Source organism: Macrotis lagotis, chromosome 6 (assembly GCF_037893015.1).
Source record: "Macrotis lagotis isolate mMagLag1 chromosome 6, bilby.v1.9.chrom.fasta, whole genome shotgun sequence".
NCBI lineage: Eukaryota > Metazoa > Chordata > Mammalia > Peramelemorphia > Peramelidae > Macrotis > Macrotis lagotis.
Genome location: NC_133663.1, coordinates 131,114,941 through 131,141,999, shown reverse-complemented (window position 1 = coordinate 131,141,999; position 27,059 = coordinate 131,114,941). Strand labels below are relative to the sequence as shown.

At 33.0% G+C, this 27,059-nt stretch overlaps 1 protein-coding gene across 5 annotated transcripts in view; it reads right to left on the bottom strand.

The window, feature by feature from the left end:
* SCEL (sciellin) overlaps window positions 1-27,059 on the bottom strand; it is a 149,843-nt gene that overhangs the window by 27,503 nt on the left and 95,281 nt on the right. For 4 of the 5 annotated variants that reach the window (XM_074191855.1, XM_074191857.1, XM_074191858.1 and 1 more), the window contains 12 exons: window positions 26,495-26,554; window positions 21,156-21,215; window positions 19,411-19,470; window positions 16,822-16,881; window positions 15,524-15,583; window positions 15,206-15,265; window positions 14,788-14,847; window positions 11,969-12,028; window positions 11,330-11,386; window positions 7,358-7,417; window positions 7,145-7,207; window positions 6,749-6,808 (listed from right to left, as the gene is read on the bottom strand). In XM_074191855.1, the coding sequence (XP_074047956.1) occupies window positions 6,749-6,808; window positions 7,145-7,207; window positions 7,358-7,417; window positions 11,330-11,386; window positions 11,969-12,028; window positions 14,788-14,847; window positions 15,206-15,265; window positions 15,524-15,583; window positions 16,822-16,881; window positions 19,411-19,470; window positions 21,156-21,215; window positions 26,495-26,554 (720 nt within the window). The remainder of the gene's footprint in view (window positions 1-6,748; window positions 6,809-7,144; window positions 7,208-7,357; window positions 7,418-11,329; window positions 11,387-11,968; window positions 12,029-14,787; window positions 14,848-15,205; window positions 15,266-15,523; window positions 15,584-16,821; window positions 16,882-19,410; window positions 19,471-21,155; window positions 21,216-26,494; window positions 26,555-27,059) is intronic. The other variant, XM_074191859.1, reaches the window with a different exon arrangement.

The window sequence follows — 27,059 nt, the reverse complement described above, 5'->3', positions numbered from 1 at the left end:
CATTTGCTTTATTGAAATATGGATATTGGAAACAATATCCAAACAAGTAGAATAGACTTTATGACCTGAATCTAAAGAAAACAAAATTGTTACTAGTGGAAGAGTAATGAAGAAAAGATACAATGAGTAAAGAAAACAAACCAAAGATGTTAATGTTTTTCAGCCTGATTGATGTCATTAACTAGCTTTGACAATCCAATTCAAGCAGTCCATACTACTCATAAAATTTTCAAGTTACTTGGGGTATAAAAACAAATTTTCCTTGTCTAATTAAGCCTACCTAATTTACATTATATCTTTTGTACTAAGATAAAAGATGGGATCTAAAGCATCCAAAATAGATATTTAGAAAAGTCCACCCAAATGTTGCTTAGCAAACATGCATATAAAGCTGTATAACAGAAGGATTACAGAAGACCTGACTTTCTTATTTTTATAAACATTTGGTACTTATTTCAGAGATATGGTCAGATCCTTGACCTCTGCAGATAATGAAAAACACTTTGGAGAAAATGAGCACTATATATTTCAGCTGGGAAAAAAAATGGAATTTTAAAAGCGGCTTTCAAAAGTAGAGAAAAGAACTGGGTGTGGTGGCACAAATCTATATTCCTTATTACTAGGGTTCTTCAGTTCTAGAGTTCTGTCTAAACGGCAATAGCTGTATTAAACTCAGTACTGGATGCTATCTCTAATTTTTTATCTTTTCCTCAAGGATATGTTTTTTCCCCCCAACATTCAATTTCGATCAATGCATAAACATGGAAACAATGTAAAGATTAATAGATTGCCTTCTGTGTGGGAAGGGTGGATGGGGGAAAAGCATAAAATTTGAAACCTTACCAAAAAGTGATAGGTAGAAACTACTATTGTATATAATTAGAAAACAAATAAAATATTTATAAATAAAAAATAAAAACAAAAAAAATTCAGCACTGGACCAATAGAAAAGCAAAGAAAGTTAAAACTCTGGAGTAAGTCAATAATGGGACCTGGATCCATGAAAGTCTGCATACTTCCACCTGGTTGAACTATGGTGTCTCAGGGGAAGAAGAGAGAGGGAAGGAGAAAGAAAAGAAGAAAAAGGAGAGAAGGAGAGAGGGAGAAAGAAAGAGAAAGCATAAAATAAGGTATTGAGAACCTACCTCATTTTTATAGAAAAGAAAACTGAAACTCAGAGAAATTAATTGACTTTTTTCCAAAGTCACACAGATAGAAAGAAAGGAAGCCATAGATTCAAACTCAACTCCTTTGGTCCAGAATTAAAGATTCCATTGTACCACATGGCATCTCACATATTCCATCTTTGTATTCATGTGTGGGAAGTAATACATTTATTTGCCACAGCATAACTTACTTTAACTGTTCATTGTTCAGCATGGAATACATTTGCAAATTACAGAGTGACAGTGCAAAAAGATTTACTATACATCCTCATTTATACCAAAATTAAATCTTATACACAAAGCTTTTGATAGAACAGGAGTCTTTGTAATTCTGAAAGGGGTATAGAAACTACATTGAAATCATTTGTATGATTCTTTCAGCTATGTTGTGAGAAAGAGTGGGAATATTTAAGTTTATTTTTCAGGACATTTTTTAATATGAGAGAATTAAGGCTTAGACATTAAGAAAATTCCATATTGATATAGGTCTATACAAGCACAGTGGAGGGAAGACATGTCAGCCTTATCAAATTTGAGTCTTCATGCTTTGTAAATTATGACTCAGCCGTCATAGGTTTTCATTTTTGCTGCTACTTGTATAATCATGAAGAATTGTCACAGGACCCAAAATGAAACCTTCTTATAGTTGCTGTTATTTCTGTTTTCCATACAATGTCAATTCTGGATTTGGGCTCAAACTCTTTCTTCTACCTAATACTTATGTGACCTTGAGTAATTTATTATGATACATTGAGTCTTAGTTTCCTCATTTGTAAAGTGAGAGGGTAGGACTTGGTGATCTTTGGGAGCAATATGGAACAGCAGTGGAATTTTATTCAGTAGTAGAAAAAAAAGCATTAAATTTGCATTCAGAAGACCTGGGTTGGAATTCTGGCTCTTGCTTCCTGTGTAACTTTGGGCAAGTCATCTTGAAATTTTTCAAACCTTAGTTCTTTTTTGGGAAAATGATAGGGTTGTATGGGATGGTCTCTAGGGCTTCTTCTACATCTAAATCTATGAACCCAGACTTTCATTTGATTTTGCTTTCACAGAATTCTACCTCTTAGTATGACATAGTAGATAAAGAACTGGCTTTCAAACTAGGAAGACCTGGGTTCACAGTCACCTCTGACACATTCTAGCTATGTGACCCCGACAAGGAATTGAATTTTTAAGTTCTCCAAGAAATTCTCCTTGACAACAAGTTTCAGGAAAGGTTCCAATCTGCATTGGTAAAAGTTCTTTCCTCATTTGGGAATTCCTTGTATCAGTGAAATCAAAAGTCCAATCCAGATTCCTATGTTTTGGTCAGTGGGTTTTAGAAGAAATACATTTCTTTTATGTGTTTTTATTGGGGAAGGGATTTCAGAACAGTGGGAGAATATTTCATGGAGAGAAGGCAATGAGGGCCTGGATAAGGGTGGGGGCTATGCTAATAAATCAGAGGGTATTTAGGTTGTTCAAATTCTAGCTCTGTCATTCTCAAAGAGGACCAAAGAAATCATGAAGGTGTAATCTTTACTTATGTATAAATTGGACTTGAATGAGGCAGAACTGTGCAAATTCATCAGCCTTACTCATCATATAACCTTAGACCTGTTTCCTCATTCAGAAAATAGAACAAAACATGTAGAACTCAAGATCTTGCAAAAATTGAATATTGAAAAATATTTTACATATGCAATTGGAAAAAGTAAAAATAAAAATAAAGTGAGAATAACTATTACTATGATTATACAATCCACTTAATCTTTTTTTAATAACTGTAGTAGTTGAAGATGGACACAGTCTTTAATGGTACAAGCATAATCTTACAAGTAGGTAAGGACATCATTTTCTATCTTTGACAGATATAATTTGAAGGATAAAAATGTCAACTGATAAATTTAAATCTTCAATCAGAAATAACTTCTACAGTTAGGCTAACAATAGCTCATGAGCAACCAGTTAATTGACTTTCTTCATAGTGTTAGTTCATGGAAATTTGAAAATGTGCCTGTTAAGAGCAAAGCATTTTCTCACTGTATAAGTGAAATTTCCTCATAAATATGTATTTGTTCAGGTTGCTGAGTTCCTAGAAGGAGTGCAGGAATGTCTGCTTGCAGACAGAGTGACAAGTGGAATTTTATTCAGTCCCTTAGTGAACTATAGCTGAAAATGTCACCAGTTTCCTTAAGAGAACACAGCTTTGCTGAAGTTCTGTAAAGTCATCAATCCATGTATCTTATTAAATAGAATTGGGGCAGCTAGGTGGCGTAGTGGATAAAGCACCAGCCTTGGAGTCAGGAGGACCTGGGTTCAAATCTGGTCTCAGACACTTAATAATGACCTAGCTGTGTGGCCTTGGGCAAGCCACTTAACCCCATTGCCTTGCAATAAATAAACAAATAAATAAGTAAGTAAGTAAATAAATAAAGAAATAAATAGGATTGTAAGGGGTTGCTATTGCCATTACGCTGACCATGATTCTTAAATATTGTCATCTGTGCCACTTTCACTGAATTCAAGTGAGAAGGACTGGTGTACTAAATAATAATAATAATAATATTGGAATATAAAGTGGAGTGACCTCTCTTTCAAAGAGTCCACTTCAGAATTTCATGATTTTCTATTTATTTAATAATTATTTTTTGAAGGAATTCATTGTTTTCTATCTTAAAATAGTATATTATTGAAGGTATTCAGATATAGGTTTTATTGAGACCATTTTGCGATAAAAACAAATTTTGAATAGCTCAATTATTACACTGACATCTGACATTTATAGTACTTTATTCAGATAAAAAATTGTCATAGAAATTTTATGATGTATTGCTGAAATCTACACTATATTGAAAAAGTAATTCATTATTCTTTACTAAGGAAATTTGGTGGGAGAGCTTGACTCACATCAAAGAGAAGGAAATGTGTCTGAGAACTTTGATACTTTGAACTGGTTAATTTTACTAGCTTCTCCAATAAATAACCTCCTCTGTCCAAGACTTAACATCTTTGGGAAATTTGTCCTTAGTTTCTCTCCTGTCATCTAGAACTACAAATCTAATGAAAATGGTTTCTTCCCTCCTCTCTTTCTTAGATAGTTTGATAATATGCTAATCAGAGTATTGTATATAGAAAGAAAAAGATCTGAACCCAAATAAATCCTCAGATACTTACTAGCTGTGTGACCTGGGTAAGTCACTTAATGATTCTCTACCTCAGTTTTCTCATCTGTAAATGAAGTTAATAATAATAATAGCATCTACTACTCAGAGCTGTTATGAGGACAAAATGAGATGTTTATAAAATGCTTTGCTAATCTTAAAGTATTACATAAGTATTAGTAATTATTATTAATTATTACTTTCATCCACATCCAAGTCAGCTCAACTTCTGGTCAATCTATAATATCTTTTCTTTTTTGTTTTTATAATGGGGTTAAGTGACTTGCCCAAGGTCACACAGCTAAGTAATTATTAAGTGTCTGAGTTCCACCTGACCAAGGCCAGTGCTCTATCCCCTGTGCCACCTAGCTGTCCAACAGTATCTTTTGATTTAGATTCTTCTGTTATGATTTTGGAGTCTATGTTTAATGACTAAATCCTCTGCCCTGTTCCATTCCTAATTTTTGATTTTTTTTCTTCTTTTGTATCTTATACTTTCCCGACTAACCAAACAGCTTTGCCTACCCTCTGCAAAGCTGACTATGCACCTTGTGCCCTCCAATATAGAAAGCAAATATCTAGTATTCTCCTTTTAATTGCCACTTCTATTTTTTCTCCCCTCCTTTTTTTCTTCCCTTTCCCCTCCCCCAATTTAGAAACAGCTATCATTAGACACACATATTTCTGGATGCAGATAACATCTTCCTTCATGAGTCCTTTGCCACTTCTAGAAATTTGTTCTATTCTATCACTCAGTTATATTTTCCTCCTTTGTAGATGATGCTACTTGTTTATTCCAACCTCTTCCTGATTAACTGCCACTTTCCTAAACAGACCTCCAGAACATTTGCCCACCTTCCTTGATAACTTTTTTGCTTTTCTTTTGTTTTTTTCCTCACCCTCTTCCATCTTATATCCTGTGCTATCTTAGAAAACTTCAGTCTTTATATTTCATTTCTTTCTTTGTAACTCCAGTGCCTAGCATTGTGTTTGGCACATAATAGAAAAAGGTACACATTGACTGATTGATTGATCAACTGATCAATGATCACTCAGATACTCCCTAATCTCATAATAAAAAGAGTCCCAAACTTGAAGACAGAATTCAAGGCTTGCCATTGTTGCCCAGCCTATGTTCTCAAAGAGGACATCATAGGGTGATGTCTTGACTTATGAGTTTTTAAGAGAGGCTGAGCTGCAAAAAGTCATCACCTTCACTCCCTCTTCCAGAGTCATTGGAGTTCCCATGGCAAGATAAAAGTCAAAATCACTGGTGATATTGTGGGAAGCAGTGGATAGCCTTGGTCTTTCTAAATTAAGATCTTTCCCAAGCTGCACTGAAGTCCAGTCCTACCACATATTAACTGTGTAACCTCAGATTCTTCATCTGTAAATTAAACAGGTTCAATTGGCTGTTTTCTAAGATCTCTTACAGCTCTAATATTCTATGAGCAGGTAGCATATCTAAGACTCCCCCTTTAGATTCAGATGATCTGTATGAATCCTAGTTCTGCTTCTTCCTACCTACATACCATGGGGAAGTCACTTAACGTCTTAAAATCTGTTTCCTTGTCTATAAAAAGAAAAAATTGTACTGGAAACCCTTGTGTCCTTTCTAGCTCTATCTTTATGAGCATGTGATATTCAGTACTAATTCTCTACTCATGAGCCAGTTTTGTGTCATCCCTTGATCTTGGGAATACAGTTTCAAGCAAAAGATATAATAAAAGTATTTCCCAATACAACAAAGCAATTTTGAAATACCATGAAGTTCATATTAATGGATTTTACTTGAGATAATAAAGCACTCTGGGGTGAAGGATGCTATAGAAAAGCAACAAAGGACAGGAAAGTATATGAAATATATGATTTTTGCTTAGATTGTTTATTTCACTAGTATCCCTGGGCTCTGAATTATCTCACCACTAGATGCAACATCTTTCAAAAATCTTTTCTGCAAATGAGTCTTAATTAATTTTGCTTTTCAGCCTTGATAACTGTCTCCTATATAGTCCAAGTTGGAAAATGGCTCCCTAGCGGGAGGAAGAACAGCTGAGCTGAGCCCATAATGGGACAACATGTTGTCTTGTTGACAAGGGCATGAACCCTAGATGGTATTAAACATATGCAAATGAGAAAATGATGCATGACCATTTTTAAATAAAAAAAGCAGTAGCAGCAGGTCATAATTTTAAAAGGAAAGTCCCATTACTATCTTTAAAAGCCAAATGCATGCCCTTGGAATATTTAGTGTCATAATAGTATACTGATTTGAAAAAAAAAAGACAAAACCCAACCCCCCCAAAACCCCAAACCACTCACCAGTAAAAGAATGCACTAATGGCGTGACCAAAAAAAGTATTCATTAACAGCTTTAAAAATTCTTAATCAGTTCCTTGGAAATTGTTTATGGAAGGCAGCGAGATTAAATGTTCTTACCTCTTGCTGTTTCTGAAAGTTGTTTGATTTACTTTAATGAATCTATCCAGGTCTTGGCTCCTTTAATAGTAGAAAATAAAAATGGTTTGGACCAATGATAAGATGTAAAAATTATTCAGATTTTTATAAATCTTTTTCATGTAAGTATCTGCCTATTCAGGAAAATTATTGGATCATAGATCTAGAACAGGAAGTAACTTTAGAAGCTACTTTATCTAAATCCTTTACCCCCAAAATTAGGAAACAGAAGCCTATGGAACTTAAAGGACTTGTCCAAAGTCACATAAGTAGTAAGCATTTTATGTGGGACCTGAACCAGGCTCTCTTTTTCCAGACCCAATGTTCTTTCCAGTGAACTTTTCTTATTGTTGAAAGAATATACTTTTATTCTTTTACCTTTGATTATTTCTGAGAACTTCAGGAGTCACTTTGATGAATTTATCAAGATCATCTTGGTTTCTTTAAATAGCAAAAAAATAAAAACAATACAGATTAATATATGGTTTGGGAGAATAAATGCACTAAATTTATGAATAGTTCAAATAATTTTCTAAAAACTCTATCAAATTTCTTGGAAACAAAGGAAAAGATGAAATTCTTTCCTCTTACCTCTGATTGTTTTTGAGGGTTTCAGGATTAACTTTGATGAAATTGTCAAGATCTTCATTTCTTTAAAGAGGACAAATAAAAACACTTTGGAATAATAATGACAAGCAAAGATTTAAAGAAGATATTTGCAGGAGGAAAAGAAGGGGAATCTGGATATCACTATGCTGAAAGACTTATTTTTTGGTTAAAATTCTTAGAAACAATTGCCCACCCACAAATACCTAACAAATGATCTTGTTTGAACAAGAAACAATTTTGATTTTGTATATTTCATTTCCAATATCCCTCTGCTATGAGTAAAATGCTTGTCAAGTATCTGTGTTGGTGTTTTTGTGTGTTTTAATGCATATGATCTAATAAATGTGAAGTGGCTATCTAACAATCAAATAATAAGCATTTATGTGCCAGTGTTGGCACATGTTGGCAATGATGTTACAAGGAAAAATCATAGTTCTTTCCCTCGAGAAGCTTATATTCTATCAGAGGATGATTTATTTTTCCCTTTATCCAGATGTTTTGGCATCCTGTGGATATAATATTACTCTTGTAATCCTTATCCTGATTTGCCATGCCCAGTAAATAAAAGTATCAACTGTAAAAATTAAATCTAAGCCTGAGATTATTCTCAATAAGAGCTTTGGAAAGCAAATTTATTATATTCCAACAAAATAATATTTCTAATTTTCTTCATGAATAAAAACAAGCTAAATTCAAATCAACTATTCATGTTCAGAATATAAATAGACTCTGGATCTGAGGTCTTAAGCATGTAGAAGGCAATAAAAGTGTGGCTGAAAAGGAGCTAGAGGTATATGACAGTTTCTTTAAAGAAAAAGGATAAATTAAAAACTATTAAGCTTCCATTACCATAAAATTCTACCATCAGTGATCACATATAACAATTTAACTCTGAATATATTCAACATACACTTGTAAAACTCTGATAATTTCAATTTTAGAAGGAACAACACCAGGATGACAATGATATTATGAACAAAAAAAGACTAAATATCAAAACAAAATTTCTTTTTTAAAAACAAAATCCAGTACAGTGTTTTTCACTGTAACTACACATGCTGTATACTTCACAGAAAACCAGCAGATATTTTTATCCTTGGAGTTAGTCAAATGGAAGAAGTTTTAAATAACACAGGGAACCTTCATTTCCTTACTGTTTTATTGAACAAAAGAGACTTGATTCTATTCCTCACTCTTAAGAATGCATTCAATATATATATCAGGCACCTCAACCATCAATCAAAATGCAAGCTAGTATGTACAATGAAAGCCCAGTGATGAGGTTTATATGTATAGCTATCAATCAGAAGGCACAATTGGGCTCACAGATACTCATTGAGCACTTTCTAGATGCACACCACTTCTGATATTCCTGAGGACTTGGAAATGAATTCTTTCTGGGGAAAGTTAATATGTGTCATACTAATATACTGCCTCCTATCAAAATGTGTTATATTGATATAGCCAAATCTCAAATGGAATATTTAGAGATCTTTTCCTCTCTGACTTCAGATCTTTAAAATGCTTTGCTCTAGAAATATTAATTCACAAAACCACCCCATAAAATGTTAATTCCATTAATAGAGCCTGGATCTCAGCCTTTCAGCCCATGATACTTGACTTCAAGAATAAGATTTAAAAGACAGATTAGGAGTTTATAGTACATCATGTAGCTTGTCATATTTATTTATTATATTGCTCTCTTGATTGAGTTTGTTAAAGTTTTTGCTTCTTCCATGTGGTTTTTTTTAAAAGTACAAGTAAAGATGTATTCTAAACTCTATTAGTTAAACTAGAATGTGCTTCAAGAAATAAGTTTTTTATGTATTTTCTAAATATAAACTTAAATTGTTATGGACTGCTTATTTTTTCAGAATAATAACTTTCTACTTTCAACATTTAATTAACTTCAATGTATGATAATTACCTAAGAATGAATAAGTCTATTGGCTTCACAATTTGGTGCTTGGAGGCTATAATGACACATAAAAGGCAGAATATGAAACGAATGATGCATTCCTTTCACAGGGCCAGGAACCCAGAAGCTATGTCACAATTATTCACTGACTGTTATGCAAATGTTACAAAATAGAGATCATGGATAAAGGTTTTTAGAATTGCATGATTCCAAGATTCCAGTGAGAATCACAGATACATACTTTCTCACTTTCTAATTCACCTGGATCATCTAAGGCTGAAAAAACCCAAGATCAACAAAATTTTATTTAATAAATATTTATTAAACATCTACTGAGTGATTTAGGGCACTCTGGTGGCAGAGTAGATAGATGCCAGGATTGAAGTCAAAAAGACTCATCTGATATCAGTCTTAGACATTTACTAGCTATGGGAACCTGGACAAGTCATTTAATCTTGCTTGCTTCAGTTTCCTCATCTGTAAAATGAGTTGGAAAGAAAATAATGAACCACTTCACTATTTTTGCCAATAAAATTCTAAATGAAGACTTGAAGAGTCTGACATAATTGAAAATAACTCAACAACAATACCAATTGGGTGCTTGGGGAGTCATAAATTTAAGATAACTCAGGTTCTACCCAGACAAAATTTTTAGCCTAATAGGGGAAAAAAAGATATAAACACAAATAACTATGCAATTATATGATAAGCATTTTTAAAATCAGACCTATGAGTTCATTAACATGAAATTCATAGTGGGGGATTCCCTCTACTAATGCATCCTGAACCTCAAAATTTATAGAAGATTGTCTAGGGCACTGAGGGTTGAAATGATTGCCCAGAATTACACATGTGAGACATGAATTCAGGTCTTCCTGATTCTGTTGCTAGTTCCCAGTATACTATGCTATACTGCCTGTAATTATGCAAAAAGTATGTGAATAAAGTATAAAGAGGAACCTGGGGCAAAAGGTTATTAGTAGTAGAGGTATCCTAGAAGATTTCATGAAAGATAGAATCCTTGAGTTGAATTTTAAAGCATGGGATTAGATTTACCAAGTAAAGAAGAGATGAGGCAATAATCTAAGCATCAATTACATACATCTGAATCTGAACTTTAAAAGAATTCTGAACTTACAAAGAATAACCAAGATAAAATAACATCATGAAAACCCAAGGAATGACCTTACTGATTCTATCTGCAAAGATATCTCATATTTGTCCTTTCCTCTCCACTCTCAAAACTGTTAGCCTAATCCAGATCTTCATGATATAAAATAGCATCCTAAATTGCCTGACTACTATGAAAGACAGGGAAAGATTGTCCCATCCCAGGGTTCTCCTCTGTTCAATCTATTCTCCTTACAGTTTCCAAAGTAAAATTCCAAAAGATTATGTCTGATAATGTCACTCTCAAAATCATTAAGCTCTAAAATAAAATATAATCTCCATTTGACCTTTAAAGCTTTTTATAATTTGACTCCATTTTACTTTACAGATTAATTGCACATTATTCCACTTTATATACATTATGTTCCAGACAAACTGACCTATTTTTCACATATACAATATTCCAATTCCACTCTCCATGCCTTTGCCTTATGCCTAAAATGTCACCTGATTTTTTTAAAATTTCTGCAATGCTCTAAATTCAAATGCTGCCTCCTTCACAAGGTTTAAACTGATCTCCATTGTTAGTTTCCTCCCCACCTGGAGATTACTTTGTATTCCTGTTTTGCATTTGCTTATCTCTGTACCTGTTGTTTCCAGTCAATAGATTATAAACTCCTTCGGGGCAGGTCTTTATGTTCTTATTTCTTTATCTCTAGTTCCTAGAACTGTGCCAAACATTTGAATAAAGCACTTGAGTAAGTACTTGGTTAATAATTGAATGGATAAAGGAAAATTTTGCTGAGCAAATATCCAGTCCATCCAAATCTTTTCCTAATTGATTTAGGCTTATTTGATATCTAAAAATGAGATAATAGATAATAGATAATAAAATGAGATAATAGATAAAACATAATATCTTTTACCCTGTGGTCATTTTGATGGCTTTGGGGTTCACACTGATGAACTCATCAAGACCTCCCCTAAAAACACAAAAGAAAATGATCAGTTCAGTTACATCAATGACAAGAATTCCATGAACACCTGAATAAATTTGAGGATGTCCTGGATCCTATTCACAGTCTTGAAAGTGAATTGAAAATAATAGCAATGATAATATTTTCCATTTTTCTATTAAGCTAATATATCTATTAACTTTAAGCAGATGGAAATCTTCTGAGGAAAATAGGAGAGAGCTAATCTGTAGTGGTTTCTCCACATATTTTTCTCAAGATAATAATATTACTACCTCCACATTCTATTCCTTAACATTTAAGAAAGGAGAAAATAAAGATAGTCTCTGGTTCAAATACACCAAATAGGCATGAGAATGTCATCAGCCTACAACTTCCTTATCAGCTTTCATAAATTGTTTGCTAAGCAAAGTTCTTTTTGGTTTATTTGAGCTCACCAAACAACTACATTTATGCTTATTTTATAATTACAGCAGAGCTATGACATAACTGTTTAAGTAGATTTGTCATGTAGAAAATACTGTACCCAATTCAGTTAATTTTTCAGCATATGTTAGAGAAAATTAGATCAGGAATTTGTGCTTATCTTACCCTGGAGTAGGTTGGTTTGTTGTTTGGTTCACTTTGATGAGATTATCCAAATCTTGGTTTCTTAAAATAGTAAAAAAAAAAAAAAGAAAGAAAGAAAGAAAGAAAAAGCATAAACCCCTAGATCAATTCCACAAAAGGGCAGAAAAAAATTTTTAACTGTTGAACACACACTACTTGTTTAAATAAATACTTGCTGTTAGCTTTTCATGGCACTTTTTAGCCCTATGTAAAAATGGAAAGCAATAAAGATTTTGCTGGCTCTTAACACATGCGATGATTGTATATTAGTAGTTTCTGGCTCAGTAAGTCTGGCTTTCTCTTGCTGAGCAAAACTTCTTATATATTCTCTCCTACCAAATTTACACAAAGAGGAAGGGGGAAACAGCATCTGGAACTTATTAGGAAACAATAACATATATCAGCAAAGGATAAAAAAGATATTATAATATATAACTTTTTTGTTACACCTACGATTTGTTGTGGAAATAAAATGAATTTGTGCCGATTCTATATCATGCATATATATATATATATGCATATATATATATATAGTATTTCTAAACAGATACATATATATGAGTACATGTTAGTATATCATTATTTATTTATTACTTATCTATATAAATGCATTTAATGGTATATTGTGCATATAGCGATACATATGTTCACTATGTGCATGTGTTTATATATAAATATTATAAAGTAATAAAACTGAAAACACAAGCAAAGTTAGTTTCATTCATTGATTTAAATTCACAACTCATCTGTCAAGTTCACTTCCTTTCACTTAAAGTAATAATTTTTATTTTAAACTGTTTTCTCTCATTCCCCCAAGCAATTTAACATTGGACTGCCAACACATTAAAAATGGATCTTGATTTTTTTTAAAAAGAGAGAAATAGTTCATTAATACAAGTATCTGTAAAAGATACATGTACAGATGCTACAGATAGATAAAGAGTTGGGTTTAGAGTTGGACATGAGTATGAAAGCAGTTTGGATAGCCTTTGGGAAATTACTTTTCACTTTTGAGTACCCCAAGTCTCTTTCTGGAAAAAAGACCCATCTATTTAAGGATATCCTTCTAGTGATGAAGTATGGCTACAAGTCTTGAAATGCCATAAGTTCCAAAGTATTGAAGTTGATAAGAATTCTAAGTACCATGGATAGATGCATGATATAAGGGTAAGTAGACTATAATAAGATATCAATAGAAAACTGAGTGGAGGGATACTGTGAGATAGACAATTAGAAATGGAGGTGGGCTAGTAATGTAGGAATGACTAATGAAACAGCCCATATACTCCACTGATATTCACTTAATGTAAGAAGGGCTAGAAGAAGAATACAAGAATTTGGATATCCCACTATGCAGGATTTATAAAGAGATAAGTAGAAAACTGAATAGGGTGGGCAAACATAGATGGGTTATAAACTATACCACTAGAGAGAATATCCACATTGATGAACTCACAGATCCAGTGAAATATGATCCTAGGTAGTACTGAAATGATGGTTATGGAAAAAGAACCAGAATGAGAAAAAAATAATATGATACTTTTGGACATTTTCATAAGTTTATCTTATTCCTATAGGATCTCACTTCATCCCTTGAAGTGCTTATGTACTATAGGTTCTCCAGTGTGGACTGAAATCTCTTTATAATTTGCTATTCAAGAATTTCTGAAGAAAAAAAAGAAGGAAGAAAGCAAAGAAGGAAAGAAAGTCAGAAAGCAGGAAGGAAAGGAATGTGAGGTAATAGTAAGAGAGCACATAGATAAATTTGTTCAAGATGAAAGAAAGAAGACAATAGTGAAAGAGGACTTTGATAGATTAAATTTGTTCAAGTCACCAGACCCAAATGAACTCCACTCAAGTAACAAAAGAATTGGTCACAAAAACCACCATCAATGATATTTTGAAAGACCATAAAAATCAGTAGAGATTTCACAGGATAACAAAAGAGTAAATTTTAGTCAAATGTGATAAAAAGAAAAGAAAGAAGAACGTTTAAACCAAAGAGCACAGAAATATAATTTAATTCTTTACAGGAATAGTGGGGTTTGAGTGTCTCATGACTACCCTGGCCAGCATCAAATGGGCCCTCACTTACTGATGGTTGCATTGTTTTGCTCCACTTATATCAAGAAATTAGCAGGTTTGTTTAATATTCTCTACAGCTTCCAAGACCTTGGAGGCTCATCTTTTTGTATTTTTACCTTGCTTGTAACTATATACTTACATAACTTCAAGAAACCTATACAGAAGATTGAAGGGAGGTCACCCAATCCCTGGTTAGGTCATGTATTTCATGCAAGCAAATGAAAGTGAAGTGAGCACTGTCTTATTTCTTAGATAAAATGTTCTGATGGACTAAAGTATCAGAGTAAAATATTAGAGTAAAAAAAATACAAAATAGACGATCAGTAAAAGATTTGGAATCATACAATTTTAGAGTTAAAAAGGAACTTAGAGATTATCTTGTCCAAACTCATCATTTTACAAAGGGAAAAGCCAAGTCATAGAAAGATTAAAGGACTTAATCCAAAATTAGACTCACTAACAGCAAATCTGGGACTAGAATTCATGTTTCTTATGTCCCAGTTCATTATTCCTTCTGCTATACCACATGATTTCTATTTATTAAAAAATTGATGTAAATTTTGTAAAACCATCTCCCTATAAAATCAGAGGCTAAAAACAATATTTTGGTAATAAATTCACTGCAAAACTTGAATTTTCTCAGTATTATAAAATGAATAAATTATTATACATTTTCACAAAATTTTATAAAATTAGAGAAGCTCAATAAATCTTACCTCTGATCACCTTTTCCTGTTCTTGGGTTTACTTTGATCAAATTATCAAGATCTTGGGCCCTTTGTACATTTAAAAAAGCAAGTTCATGATAAGTAAAATTATTATATATATAAAATATTAAGATTAATATTAGTAATTTGTATTAAAGTTAAGCTAAGAGGAAATTTTTTACTACTATAATTCCCAATTATATTTCATAATCTAACCCTAATTAGAGCCTAATGTCTAACATTAAAATTTATATTGTTTGAATTCTCACTTATTCTCAGAAAATAAATTTTGGGGGCAGCTAGTTGGCACACTGGATAGAGTGCTGGCCCTAGAGTCAGGAGGACCTGAGTTCAAATTCAGCCTCAAACACTTAATAATTGCCTAGCTGTGTGACCTTGAGCAATTCACTTAACTTATAAATCTTACCCTGGAACATTTCTGTTTGTTGAAGGATTCTCTTTGATGTAGCTGTCAAGCTCTTGACCCCTTCAAATGAAACATGAAATAAATAAATAAAATTTTAAAAAAGAAAATAAATTTTGTAAAATTCAGGTTTAAATAAATCAATCAACTGATCAGTATAGTTATGGCCAGCCAAAAAAGTCTCACCTAATGTCTTTAAATGCTGTTTATTAAATCAAATTTGAACTTGAAGCATATTTGGTCATAATGTCATTTTCACTAGTAGATTCTTTTTTCATAGCAACTTTCTATTATAAAAGAAAATATTTCCATAAATCTTACCCCTGGTTATTACTCTGGGTTGCAGGATTCACTTTTATTAGATTGTCCACATCTGAGTGCCTTTAAATATTGAAGAAAAGATCAGATCAACTTCATATCAAGAAAATAAAACATACTGAGAAATAGTATACATAGTATTTATAGATATAATCCCCAGAGTATCAAATATCATCAATGAACATATTCACTGTGGTCAGGAACTCTCAATTTATCCAAAAATCAGTAGAGAAGAATATAATTTCAGTCCAATGTCAACCATAGATACCATATTGAAATTCTTCTTTCCTCATAATATCTATTATATAAAACCAAAATTCTCTATGCCAAGGGGCTTACATTATTGCAACCAAATCCAATATGGAAGGGCAGACAAAAATTGTCTTTAAAGCAACTTCAGAGAAATTTTGTAACATGTAATGCTCCACAAAAAGCCTGCTAATCCATCACAGTGCTCACTGTATAAAATATATAACTAATTTCTCTTTAATCTATTCAGACTCTATCTCTGGTTGTTTTAAAACTTTATGCTGAAACTACAAATGGTTGCTTGTGTTAGCTACAAACATACAAGGATCAAAAGCAATAATAGCTCTAGAAATATGACAAATAATACCTGTAAATATGATTCAACATTCTATATCCCATCACTGAAAAAATCCATCAATTTCAGTCTTCAGACTTCAATATACTCCTACTTTTTCCATCTTAGCAAAGTTCTATGTTTTTTATTACAACTACATATGTTTCCCACATACTGCAACATCAGCAAGACCTCCTCTGATGTACTGTACCACCCAGATGTGGAACGTGAGTCAACATATGGACTTGCCTTTTATACCCTCTGCATAGTGTGATCCTAGTGAGGATTGAATCAGAGACTCTGAAACTAACTACCAAACATCAAACACCCAGAAATTTGGAAACTTTCAGGTTTTTGAATGGCATTATGTTTTCATCCAGATGTCTAAAAATCATGTAGCTATATCCTGAAAGTAGAACCAACACTTTTGGATCTGATGTAGGGATAAATGGAACTCTTCCTTCTTAAAGAAACAAGGGAACAACAAAGAAACAACCAATGTGGTAGGAAAGACCATAGCATCATTGTTCTTCTAAAATGGTGCTGCTTTGCCAGCTGCTGCTATGTTCCCAAGGTAAAGTGCTACATGGAATATCATTTGGTCCTCCCCCGCCCCAATCCAGAGGATCTGGGTGTCACTTTACTACTTTCACAGAATTCAGTTTCTGTTTGTAAGCATGAATTTTAAAAGGATAAAGCAGGAAATTATAAATCTTACCCTGGAACATTTCTGTTTGCTGAAGGATTCTCTTTGATGTAACTGTCAAGCTCTTGACCCCTTCAAGTGAAACATGAAAGTTCTGATCAGAGCAAATTTAAGTCAAATACATACCTCATGGCATCATTACAGAAATAGTGTGCAACTTGAAGAGAATTCTCTGTTGCCCATGCTACATTTGAAGTATAATTCTCAGAAATGGGACAGTTTTTGGACTGTAGGAATTTGTTTAAACTGTGCATGCTTTGGTACAATGGTTTTTTTTTCTTTTCTTTTCTTTTTCCCCCAGGGAAGGTGGGAAAAACTAGGATATCATGAAAATAGATTTTTGCTCATTGGAAAAATTAAATTAAAAAATCCTTACCAGACCAAGTTATCTAGTTAGTCTTCAAAGCAAAAAAAAAAAAATTGTGGACAAAATAAATTACAACTATCTTTTTTAATAAAAAAAAAAACAAAAAACTTCTAATGAAGATAAGAATAACAGATCACACTTTGGATAAAAACCTTGACAAAAATTGGAGAAAATATATGTGAATTTCATTTTTTCAGCCAAAATAAAACAGTAGGTTTAAGCAATATTTGAATCACTGAAAAAGATGGACTCCACCTGAAGAACAAATGCATTTCCTTTGTTTAATTGTGGGACTGAAGCTCTGTAACTCTGGACATAATACCCTACTGAAAACATTTCAATTTGACAGTGGCTACACTACTAGTGATAGAGGTTGGAGCTATAATTTCAATGGTATAGGAACTTCCCAGAGATGGAATCCTTCAGCAAAGCACCTGCTTGGCAACACAGAATCTTAGAGTTACCTAGAGCATTGAGAATTTAAGTGACTTCTCTTAACATTAATCAGAAAGCCTGTATGAAATATGGGACTTGAACCCAGGTCTTCTGGTCTCCAAATACCAACCAAGCACTGCTTTTCATTTCTTTTTGTTGTTATTGTTCGGTCCTATCCAGCACTTCAGGACCGTATTTGGGATTTTCTTGGCAAAGATACTAGAAGGATTGCCCATTTTCTTCTCCAGTTCATTTTACAGATGAGGTAACAAGGAAAACAAGATAAATGACTTGCTCAGGGTCACACAACTAGTAAATGGTTGTCAGATTTGAACTCTGGAAGATGATTCTTGCTGCCTCCAGATGTAGCACTCTATCTACTGTGCCACCTAGCTTAAGCATACATATATTATTTTAAAATTTACAGAATGTTTTATATATACAACTTTATTTGGACTTTGTAATGTTTGCAAAATCTTTGTATATGTAGGTATATATGTGGATATGAAATTTATGTATGGAAGGGGGATATATATATATATATATATATATATATATGTGTGTGTATCCATATAGCCCTATAAATATATGCACACACATACATAAATTTCATTTGATCTTTAGAACAATCCCAAGAATTGGCAAACATTACAAAAGTTCAAATCTATGTGTACATATAATTGCATATAACACATTCTGTAAACTCTAAAATATTGTACAAATGTGAGCTACTCTTACTGTTTTTGTCATCCTCATCTTATAGATAAGGGAATTAAGCTTGTAGAGGTTTAAGTAATTGCCCAGTATCATGGAGCAATACAATTTCAGAGCTGAGACTTAATCCATAGCTCCAACTCTGACAGTCTTTAGACTGAAGTCTAACAATAAGTTGGATTCCTCTTTCTAGTTTAAAAAAATCTTTGAGTTAAATTGGGGTTTTAAAGCTTGAAACCCTTGAATAAATAAAACATTCAATATGGTTAGGAAAAACTAAGGTCAAAAGTCCTTTCTAACTTTTCAAAATAATAAGAATAACAGTTGATCTTTCTATAGCACTTTTCTGTTTATAGTGTTGTTGTATTATGTTGTATTGTGTTTTTCCCTCAATATAGCCCTGTGGGGTGGGTAGTACAAATATTTTATTGATTAGGGAACTGTATCTAAACTTAGAGTTAGGAAATTGACCAAGACCATATAGCCTTTTACTGGTGGAAAACAGACATAGCTTAACAGAATACTCACTTGATTTTTGTTCAGCTTTTCCAACTGAGTCAGACTCTTTGTGACCCTGTTTGGAGTTTTCTTGGCAAAGATATTGAAGTGATTTGTTGTTTTCTCTCCTGATCATTTTGCAGATGATGAAACTGAGATGTCTAGGGTCCCATAGCTAGCAAATGTCTGAGGTCAGATTTGAACTCAGAAAGATTAATATTTCTGTTTCTAGACCTGGGACTCTATCTCCTGCACCACATAGATGCCTATAAGTACTTAATAAAAGTGTGTCAAATAGAATTGGACTTCATATCTTCTGTTTGCAAAACCAGACTTCTTTCCACTCCAATAACTTGAGTCTCTCAAACACCATGCCAGATGGTCATAAGCTACACCAAAACACCAAATGTACCATGCTTTTTCAATTTATCAATTACATTTAGATTTCCATGTCTTCAATTTGAAAAGCAAAGGCTCCATTTGTGTTTAAGATTTTCTGCTTCTATTTCAATCTTGCCAGATTAAACAACCAAATTCTGATACAGTTATATAGGACAAGAAAAAATAAAAAGTTCCACATATCCTACCTTTGGATATTTTTATTCTCTTCAGTATTCACTTTAATGATACTATCAAGGTCTTGCTTTCTGTAAACAAAAAGAGAGATTCCAGTTATTGAAGGTCAACAGAACTACTATTCTAAAATACAAACAATGTCTTGATTTTAAGAAGTAGTAAATATATACTTTTTCTAAAACAGTATACAAAATCAGAAATACTGAGTGCCAAGGAATATCACATCAGAACATTTAAAACTGATTTCTATTTAAAATAAACCATCTCCTAAGAAAAATAAGTAAATAATCTCCACTTTTAACCTAAGGACAAATAATGGCAATTATCTATTAATTATGTAACAATTTATTTTAAAAAATTTAAAAATTTCTTATTTAACAAAAACAACCTTATCAAATAGGGTTGGATATCTACTGAGCCCAAAATGGCATTGTAAAAATAGCCATTCTTTGTTGTATGAAGATATAGCAAATTACTATTCAACAAAATAGATACAATTAACTATTCCATTTTTAAATAATGAAGATGTTATTTTAAGATGATTGGTCTTATTATGCTCCTGTTCTCACTCAATTCCATTCACCATAGAGTAGACCAAGGTTCTGATTATAACGATAAAAGAAAAGAAAAGAGAACTTATATTATTTAAACCCTTGCCATCTGCCTTACCCATTGCTGTACTTCCCAGATCATAAGAACTCCAAAGACCATGGTGACTCTAAGAGATTTAACCCTGTCTTCTCTGGAATTCCTGCCTTGCCCTGTCCCTATCTTGGCTGGTGAGTTCGTGAGGCTCATTATATTTAGCCAGCCCCAGTCTTGTATCATATTCCCCTCTTTTCTTGTCATACATCCTGTTGCCAGATGAACCTTCCTTTCTTCTTCCTTACCCTTCCCTCATTTTTGTAGCTTTAGAACCTTAATCAAAACTGCCATTTCTACTGGAAAAGATGCATCAACAACGCCCCCCCACCCACACACACACACTCTACTTCCCATCCCTATGGCTTTCTAAACCAAACACCCTTCTCTGGCCATCACTGCCATCTATCTACTTATCGATAGATAGTCTTCCCTCATTAGAATGTGAGCTCTTTCAGGTTTTGGGTTTCTATTTATAGCATTTAGCATAGCATTTGGTACATGTAAGCCAATATGATAAATAATTATATTTGTCACTGAAGGTAGGAGAATTAATTCATCTCATGTATCAGGAGGTCGCTGAAACCTCATACATAGAGGTATTGTTTAGTTCCATAAGAAATGTGATCTAGGCATGAATAGAGAAAGCCTCAGAGGGTGTAGGTATTCTAGATTATCCAGTAGAGCAGTTACATTCATGCCACTTGGAAAAAGAAAAAAAAAATTTCTCTATGCTGGTCATTTTCAACCCTAAAAAAGCATCACAAGTCTAGCCTCTGGTCATCTTAGAGAAAATCAAATCAGTCCCCAGATCTGAGCTATACTATTCACAGAAGTCAGTTATTATATGCCACCTACTTTATAATAATACCTAACATTTATATAATACCTTAAAGTTTGCAAAGTGCTTTGCAAATATTATCTCACCTAATACCATGACTCCTAAAGTTAGTCCATTTCATTTAAACAAAAGTAGGTTCCAATTAGAGACATTCAGTTAATATTATTAATCATGAGTACAAACAAAGCTTTTATGTTTAGAGATTCCCCTAAAAAGTCCATTTTATCTATCCTTTTGATTGTCCCAAAGAGGTGAGGTGTCAGTAGGTCTTACCTAGTGAAATTTTCATTCTGATTGGGTTTCACTTTAATGAGATTATCCAGAGTTTGATCTCTTTAAAGAAAAAGTGATTTTAGATAAGTAACCCAGTACTAAACACATTTTTTTTTATTTTTAAAAAGATCATGTAAGGAATAACATCCTAGGACCCAGAATCACAGAATGTCCAAATTGGAATGTCTTCAGAAAGAACCTCCACCTCTGAATCTATTATCTCCAAATAAGGATCAATTAGCCTTTCCTGGTTGTGAAACTTGTAGAGAGGGGGAAACCCATCTTAGAGCAATTTATTGCCCTTTAGATGGTCCCAATTGCTACGGAATTTTTCATTACCAAGAACTTAAATTTTTGACTTTTACAAATTTTCCCCTATTGATCCTAGCTTTGCCTTTTGGGGTAAAGTAGAACAAGCTTAAATCCCTCTTTCAAGTGCTACTCTATTGATACATGAATATAGTCATCATATCCTTCTGAAGTCTTCTCTTTTTCAGATTACACATTCCTGGATCTTTCAACTGATGTGCTACTTTCTATATGTGTTTTTTCCTAATTCACTGAACTGTATCTAGGAATGACCCCTAAAAATTATTTTATGTTTACTGTATATAAATATATATATATATGTAAATGTGTGTGAACATGAATATTTTATTTATATATACATATATATATATATATATATATGTTTCTGTCTATATTTAATTCATGATCCAAGAAAAGGGGGCGATTCAAGCTGTCTTTTGAGTTCTCAAAAGGCCAAGAGAACATTGAATACAGTAGCAGCTATATTGCTTTAAGAATGACTCTATAGGGGCAGCTAGGTGGTACAGTGGATAGAACATTGGCCCTGGAGTCAGAAGGACCTGAGTTCAAATGAGGCCTCAGACACTTAATAATTATCTAGCTGTGTGGCCTTAGGCAAGTCACTTAACCCCACTACCTTGCAAAAAACAAAACCAAACCAGGAATGACTGAATGAAATGTCATTTTGATTATTATAAATACCCAAATTAATAACAAATGATATATGAAGAAAGATGCTATCTACATCTAGAGAAAGAACTGATAAATAGCTATATAGAATAATTTTATATACACTCATTCATATTATATGTATTATATATATGTAAGCACTTTTGTGTCTAAAGGTAGACATCTATGGGAAGGTGAAGAAGAAAAAAAATTACACAATTATTTTATTATATATTTAAAAGGAATAGCAAGTTGTACATAACAGATTTCTAGTTTCACATGCAATAATCTTATTGTATTATGCTATGTTAAAGATATACTTATTTTAATCCATAAATTTAAAACAAATTTTAAATGGTTATGTGCCAAAGAAAAGAAATCACAAACAAGGTTTCCTCATTCTAGATACAGGTTTGCCTAGGAGACCATGAGTGACACAGACTAGTGAGTGACACAGCATCCCCCCATACACACTTTTTAGAACTCAAAGAGTTATCATTACATCAAGTCGACAAAAAGGAAAAAGCCTGAAGAGTGGATAGTTTTTCTTTATGATATCAATAGAATTATGTCTTGGGATCTAATTAAATTGCCCTCTTAGCCATCCTAAATGGATTATCATCTCTATAGGCTTTGGTCACATAGTGGATAATAACTGCTCTGAAATTGGGGAAGGGAGAGAGAAGAGGAGGAATAGGAGCCTTCCATTCTTAAGGGGGTGATACACTCATGTATTTATATGTTGTTTCCTTCAGTAGATTGTGAGATTCTTGAGTTTAGGCAAGTAGATAGAATACTGGGTCTGATGTCAGGAAGACCTGAGTTCAAATCCAGCCTCAGACGTTTACTAACCAAGTAGTCCTGGGTAAGTCACTTAACCTCTCTTTGCCTCAGTTTCCTCATTTGTAAAATAGACATGATAATAGCACTGATCTTCCAGAGTTGTTATGAGGACCAAACAAGATTATGATTGTTAACCATGGCACAGTATAAATATAATTTGTATATATTATGTAACATAATATACTACAATGTAATATAGTATAAATTTATACAACATAGTAAATGTTATATAAATGTTAGCCATTATCATTTTTGTCTTTACATCCTCAATGTGCCAATATATGTATCAGTACCTGGCACATCTTAAGTCTTTACTGAAAATTGATAAAATGTCTTTTTAAATAAAAAAATCAGTCTTTCCAAAAAATTTATTTGATGAATAGTATTTGAAAAATGCTTATTGATAAGTTATTGATTGATTTATATAGTAGGAACTAAAAGTCTTTTATTATCTTGACTACTTCCTTCAGAAACTCTCTAATCCATTCATGTTCGTACCAAAAAAAATGGCACCTGGATCTGAATATGATATGTTTGATGTGGTCCAAGCAGGGACAAATAGAGAGGGAATATCACTTCCTTAGTCCTGAACACTCTCGCTTTTAATGAAGCCTAAGTTTGAGTTAATTTTTTGTCTATTTTATCATATCACTGACAAGTAGAGATTATATATTCCACAAAAAATCTTCATATCTTTTTAAGAGGTTCTACTTACAGTTGACTTTCTCATTTTATACTTGTTAAGTTGATACATTTTTAAAAATTCAGATAGATTATACATTTATCCCTAATATATTTAATCATACTGTACTCAGCTTAATGTTCTATAGACTATCCAGATCTTTCTGGGGTAAGGAGAGGGGATAATCATTTATATGGCACCTAATATGTACCAGAGACTGTGTTAAGTGCTTTTACAAAATTATCTCATTTCATTTTCTATTATTACTATTTTCTATTATTATCTCAGTCAAGGAAATCTCTGAGGTCAAATTGCCCAGACTCCAGGCAAAGGGTTCTCTCCTCAATAGCATCTGCCTTTCTAGATCTTGACTTCGTAATTCAATGTGTAAGCTTTTCCTATTAGCTTTATACCATATAATGGTAGGAAAGCTAAAGATTTTACTGGCCATAATACATTACCAAAGCACTGAAGCTTTACCATCGACATCAGCCAGTTTTCTCATTAGTTAGGTGACTTGAACTCATAAAAGGAAACTAATTCCCATCTTAATATCTCTTTACTTATCTTCTACATTTTTTAACACATTCCTAGATCCTTCAATTGATACTTATATATATGCTATTTCCTATATGAATTTTTTCCTAACTCACTGAACTCCACTGTTACATCCTTTCTAGTTCAATGATCATTCTTTTTTGGCAGATAAAACTGGAGAAAAGTAAGAATTTAGTCTTAACTTCCTTTTCTCCATCATCAATTATAATCTCCCCGTCCTGTTCAAATAGTGATCTTAGCCCTTCTTCAATCATCTTTTCCTTTAACATAATTTTAAGCATACCTTCCCTTTTCTTTTGAGAATTTTAGGAGGTTTTGGGGGGCTATTTTCATTGTGTTGTTGTTTTACAGGGTAATAATAGGGTTAAGTGATTTACCCATGGTCAGACAGGTAAAGTGTTTGAGATCAAATTTGAACTCAGGACCTCCTGATCCCAGGGCTAATCCTCTATCCACTGCATCACCTAGATAACCCTTTGTTGGGCTATTTTCATATTATTCTGAGAGTATTTTCCTCATTAGCATTGCCCTCTAACATTTTTCAAGTCTAAACTCAAATTCTAATTCCAACTCTATCCTTAACTAACACTATGACTTTGGCAAATCACTTAATCTCCATTGGCTTTGGCTGCATAGTGAGTAAAGCTAAAGGAGTGGAGTTAAGAATTTTTAGGGTCCTTCTAGACAGTGAAAACTTACTATGCTGGCTATGCAAGCAATGAGGATACAAAGAAAGAAAAAAATATGGTCTCTGTACTCAAAGAGCTCATGTTCTAATGAGATAAACAGCAATAGAAATAACTACACACACACACAAACACACACACACACACACACACAGAGTACAAATCTCAGAAATTAGCAAAGATATGGGGCAGGGAAAGGCTTCCTTTAGAAGGTGGCACTTTAGTTTGGAAGGAAACTAGGGAAACCAGAAGGCAGAAGAGAGGAGGGAAAGCAGTCCATGCTTGGGAAAGAATTAGTGAAGAAACAAATTAGTGTTTTGTTCAGGAAGAAGATCAGTATCACCTAAATCACAAAAATGTCAGGAAGGGGATAAAGTATAAAGAGAAAGAAAAGATAGTATATTTATTTGTGTCTCATGATAGTCTTCTCTAGAGTGGGGGGGGGGAGAAAAAAATTACATTACTATTATATATTTAAAAGGAATAGCAGAGTTGTAAATAATAGATTTGCAGTTTCATGGGTAATCATCTTTTTATTATACTATGTTGTGGAAATGCTTGTCTTATTCCATAAATTAAAAATAAAATTGAAATAAAGAAATCAAAAAAGAAAAGATGGGAAGGACCAAGTTTTGAAAAGCTTTAAAAGTAAATCGAAGATTTTATATTCTAAACAACCCAAGGTAGCCATTTGAATTTATTTTGTGTGCAGTTGTGTTTGTGAGTGTGTGTGTGTGTGTGTGTGTGTGTGTGTGTGTGTGTGTGTGTGTGAGAGAGAGAGAGAGAGAGAGAGGTTCAGATCTAGACTTTAGAAAAGTCATTTTGGCAGCAGAATTAGATTGAAGAAGGGAGAAGTTTGATCAGGGAGACAAGTAAGAAGGCTGTTGAAATAGCCCAGGTGAAAGGTTATTGGGGCCTGTACTAGTATGCTAGTTATAAATGGAGAGAAGAGGGTATACAGGAGACACTGTGGAGGTAAAAAATCTTGGCAATAGCCTGTACATGTATAATAAGTAGAAATGTATCTAGGATGAAAATAGCAATAACAATAATAATACTAAAAGTTACAAATATAATAAGAACTAATGTTCATATAGTTTTTAGGATATTCCAGGTACCTTGGTAAACACTTTACAAATATTATCTCATTGAAGGACTGAGTCATTGGGAGCATGAAGGTGCCCTTGATAACAGGAAAGTATGGCAGAAGGGAGGGTTTAGGGAGGAAAGAGAATGTTATACATTGACATTCTGAGTTTAAGATGCCTTTGGAACATTAAATTGGAGATGTCCAAAAGACAGTTGTGATGAAAAAAACTGGCGCTCAAGAGAGAGCTTAGGGAAGGATTTAAAACTCTTCACAGCAAAGATAGTTGAACCTATGAGAGCTAATGATTCTATTACAAAAACTTTTGTATACAAAAATTGAGCATAGACTTCTATAGACATTAAATTGAGGTTGAAAAATAGTTGGGAATATGACATGGAAATCTGAAATACATTAAAAAATAAATACTTGCGGTATCAGTCAAGTCACATATAAATAAGGAAAAAAAATGCCCTGGGTTAAGGAATATCTCACCAGTTCTTACCCTTTTCCATTTTTTTCTGTCTTCACATTCACTTTGATGATATTGTCAAAGTCTTGACTTCTTTAACAAATATTTTTTAAAAAATCAAATTAGTAATGTGACATGTAATAGCCTCTGCATTCAGTATTAACTTCAACCCAAACCCTGAAATGATCCTGGATGCTCCTAGGACTAAAATAATCACTTAAGACTTTTGACTTGACTATAGTAACCTTTGTTGATAATGATATTGAATTAAAGCCTTCCTCTGTATAGGTCTCAGTTTAAAACTAACAGTGATATCCATGTTAAAAACAAAAATTCCATTAAGTCTCATTTTTTCCCTCATTATAACTAGATAGAGAATTCACTCTAATGAAACTAAGATCTTAGATTCTTTTAAGCATAAGCTATTAAAAAGGGTCAAGAATCAGATCTTCTAGGCTATCTTTAATCAATGATAACAATAATAGCAGTAACAACAACAATAATAATTTGATCTTCAGTTGTTTCAGTAGCTATGTGCAGTAGAAGAAAGAATAATCACAGCTAAGAAAAAACAGTAGTATCAGAAGTTCCTTGATTA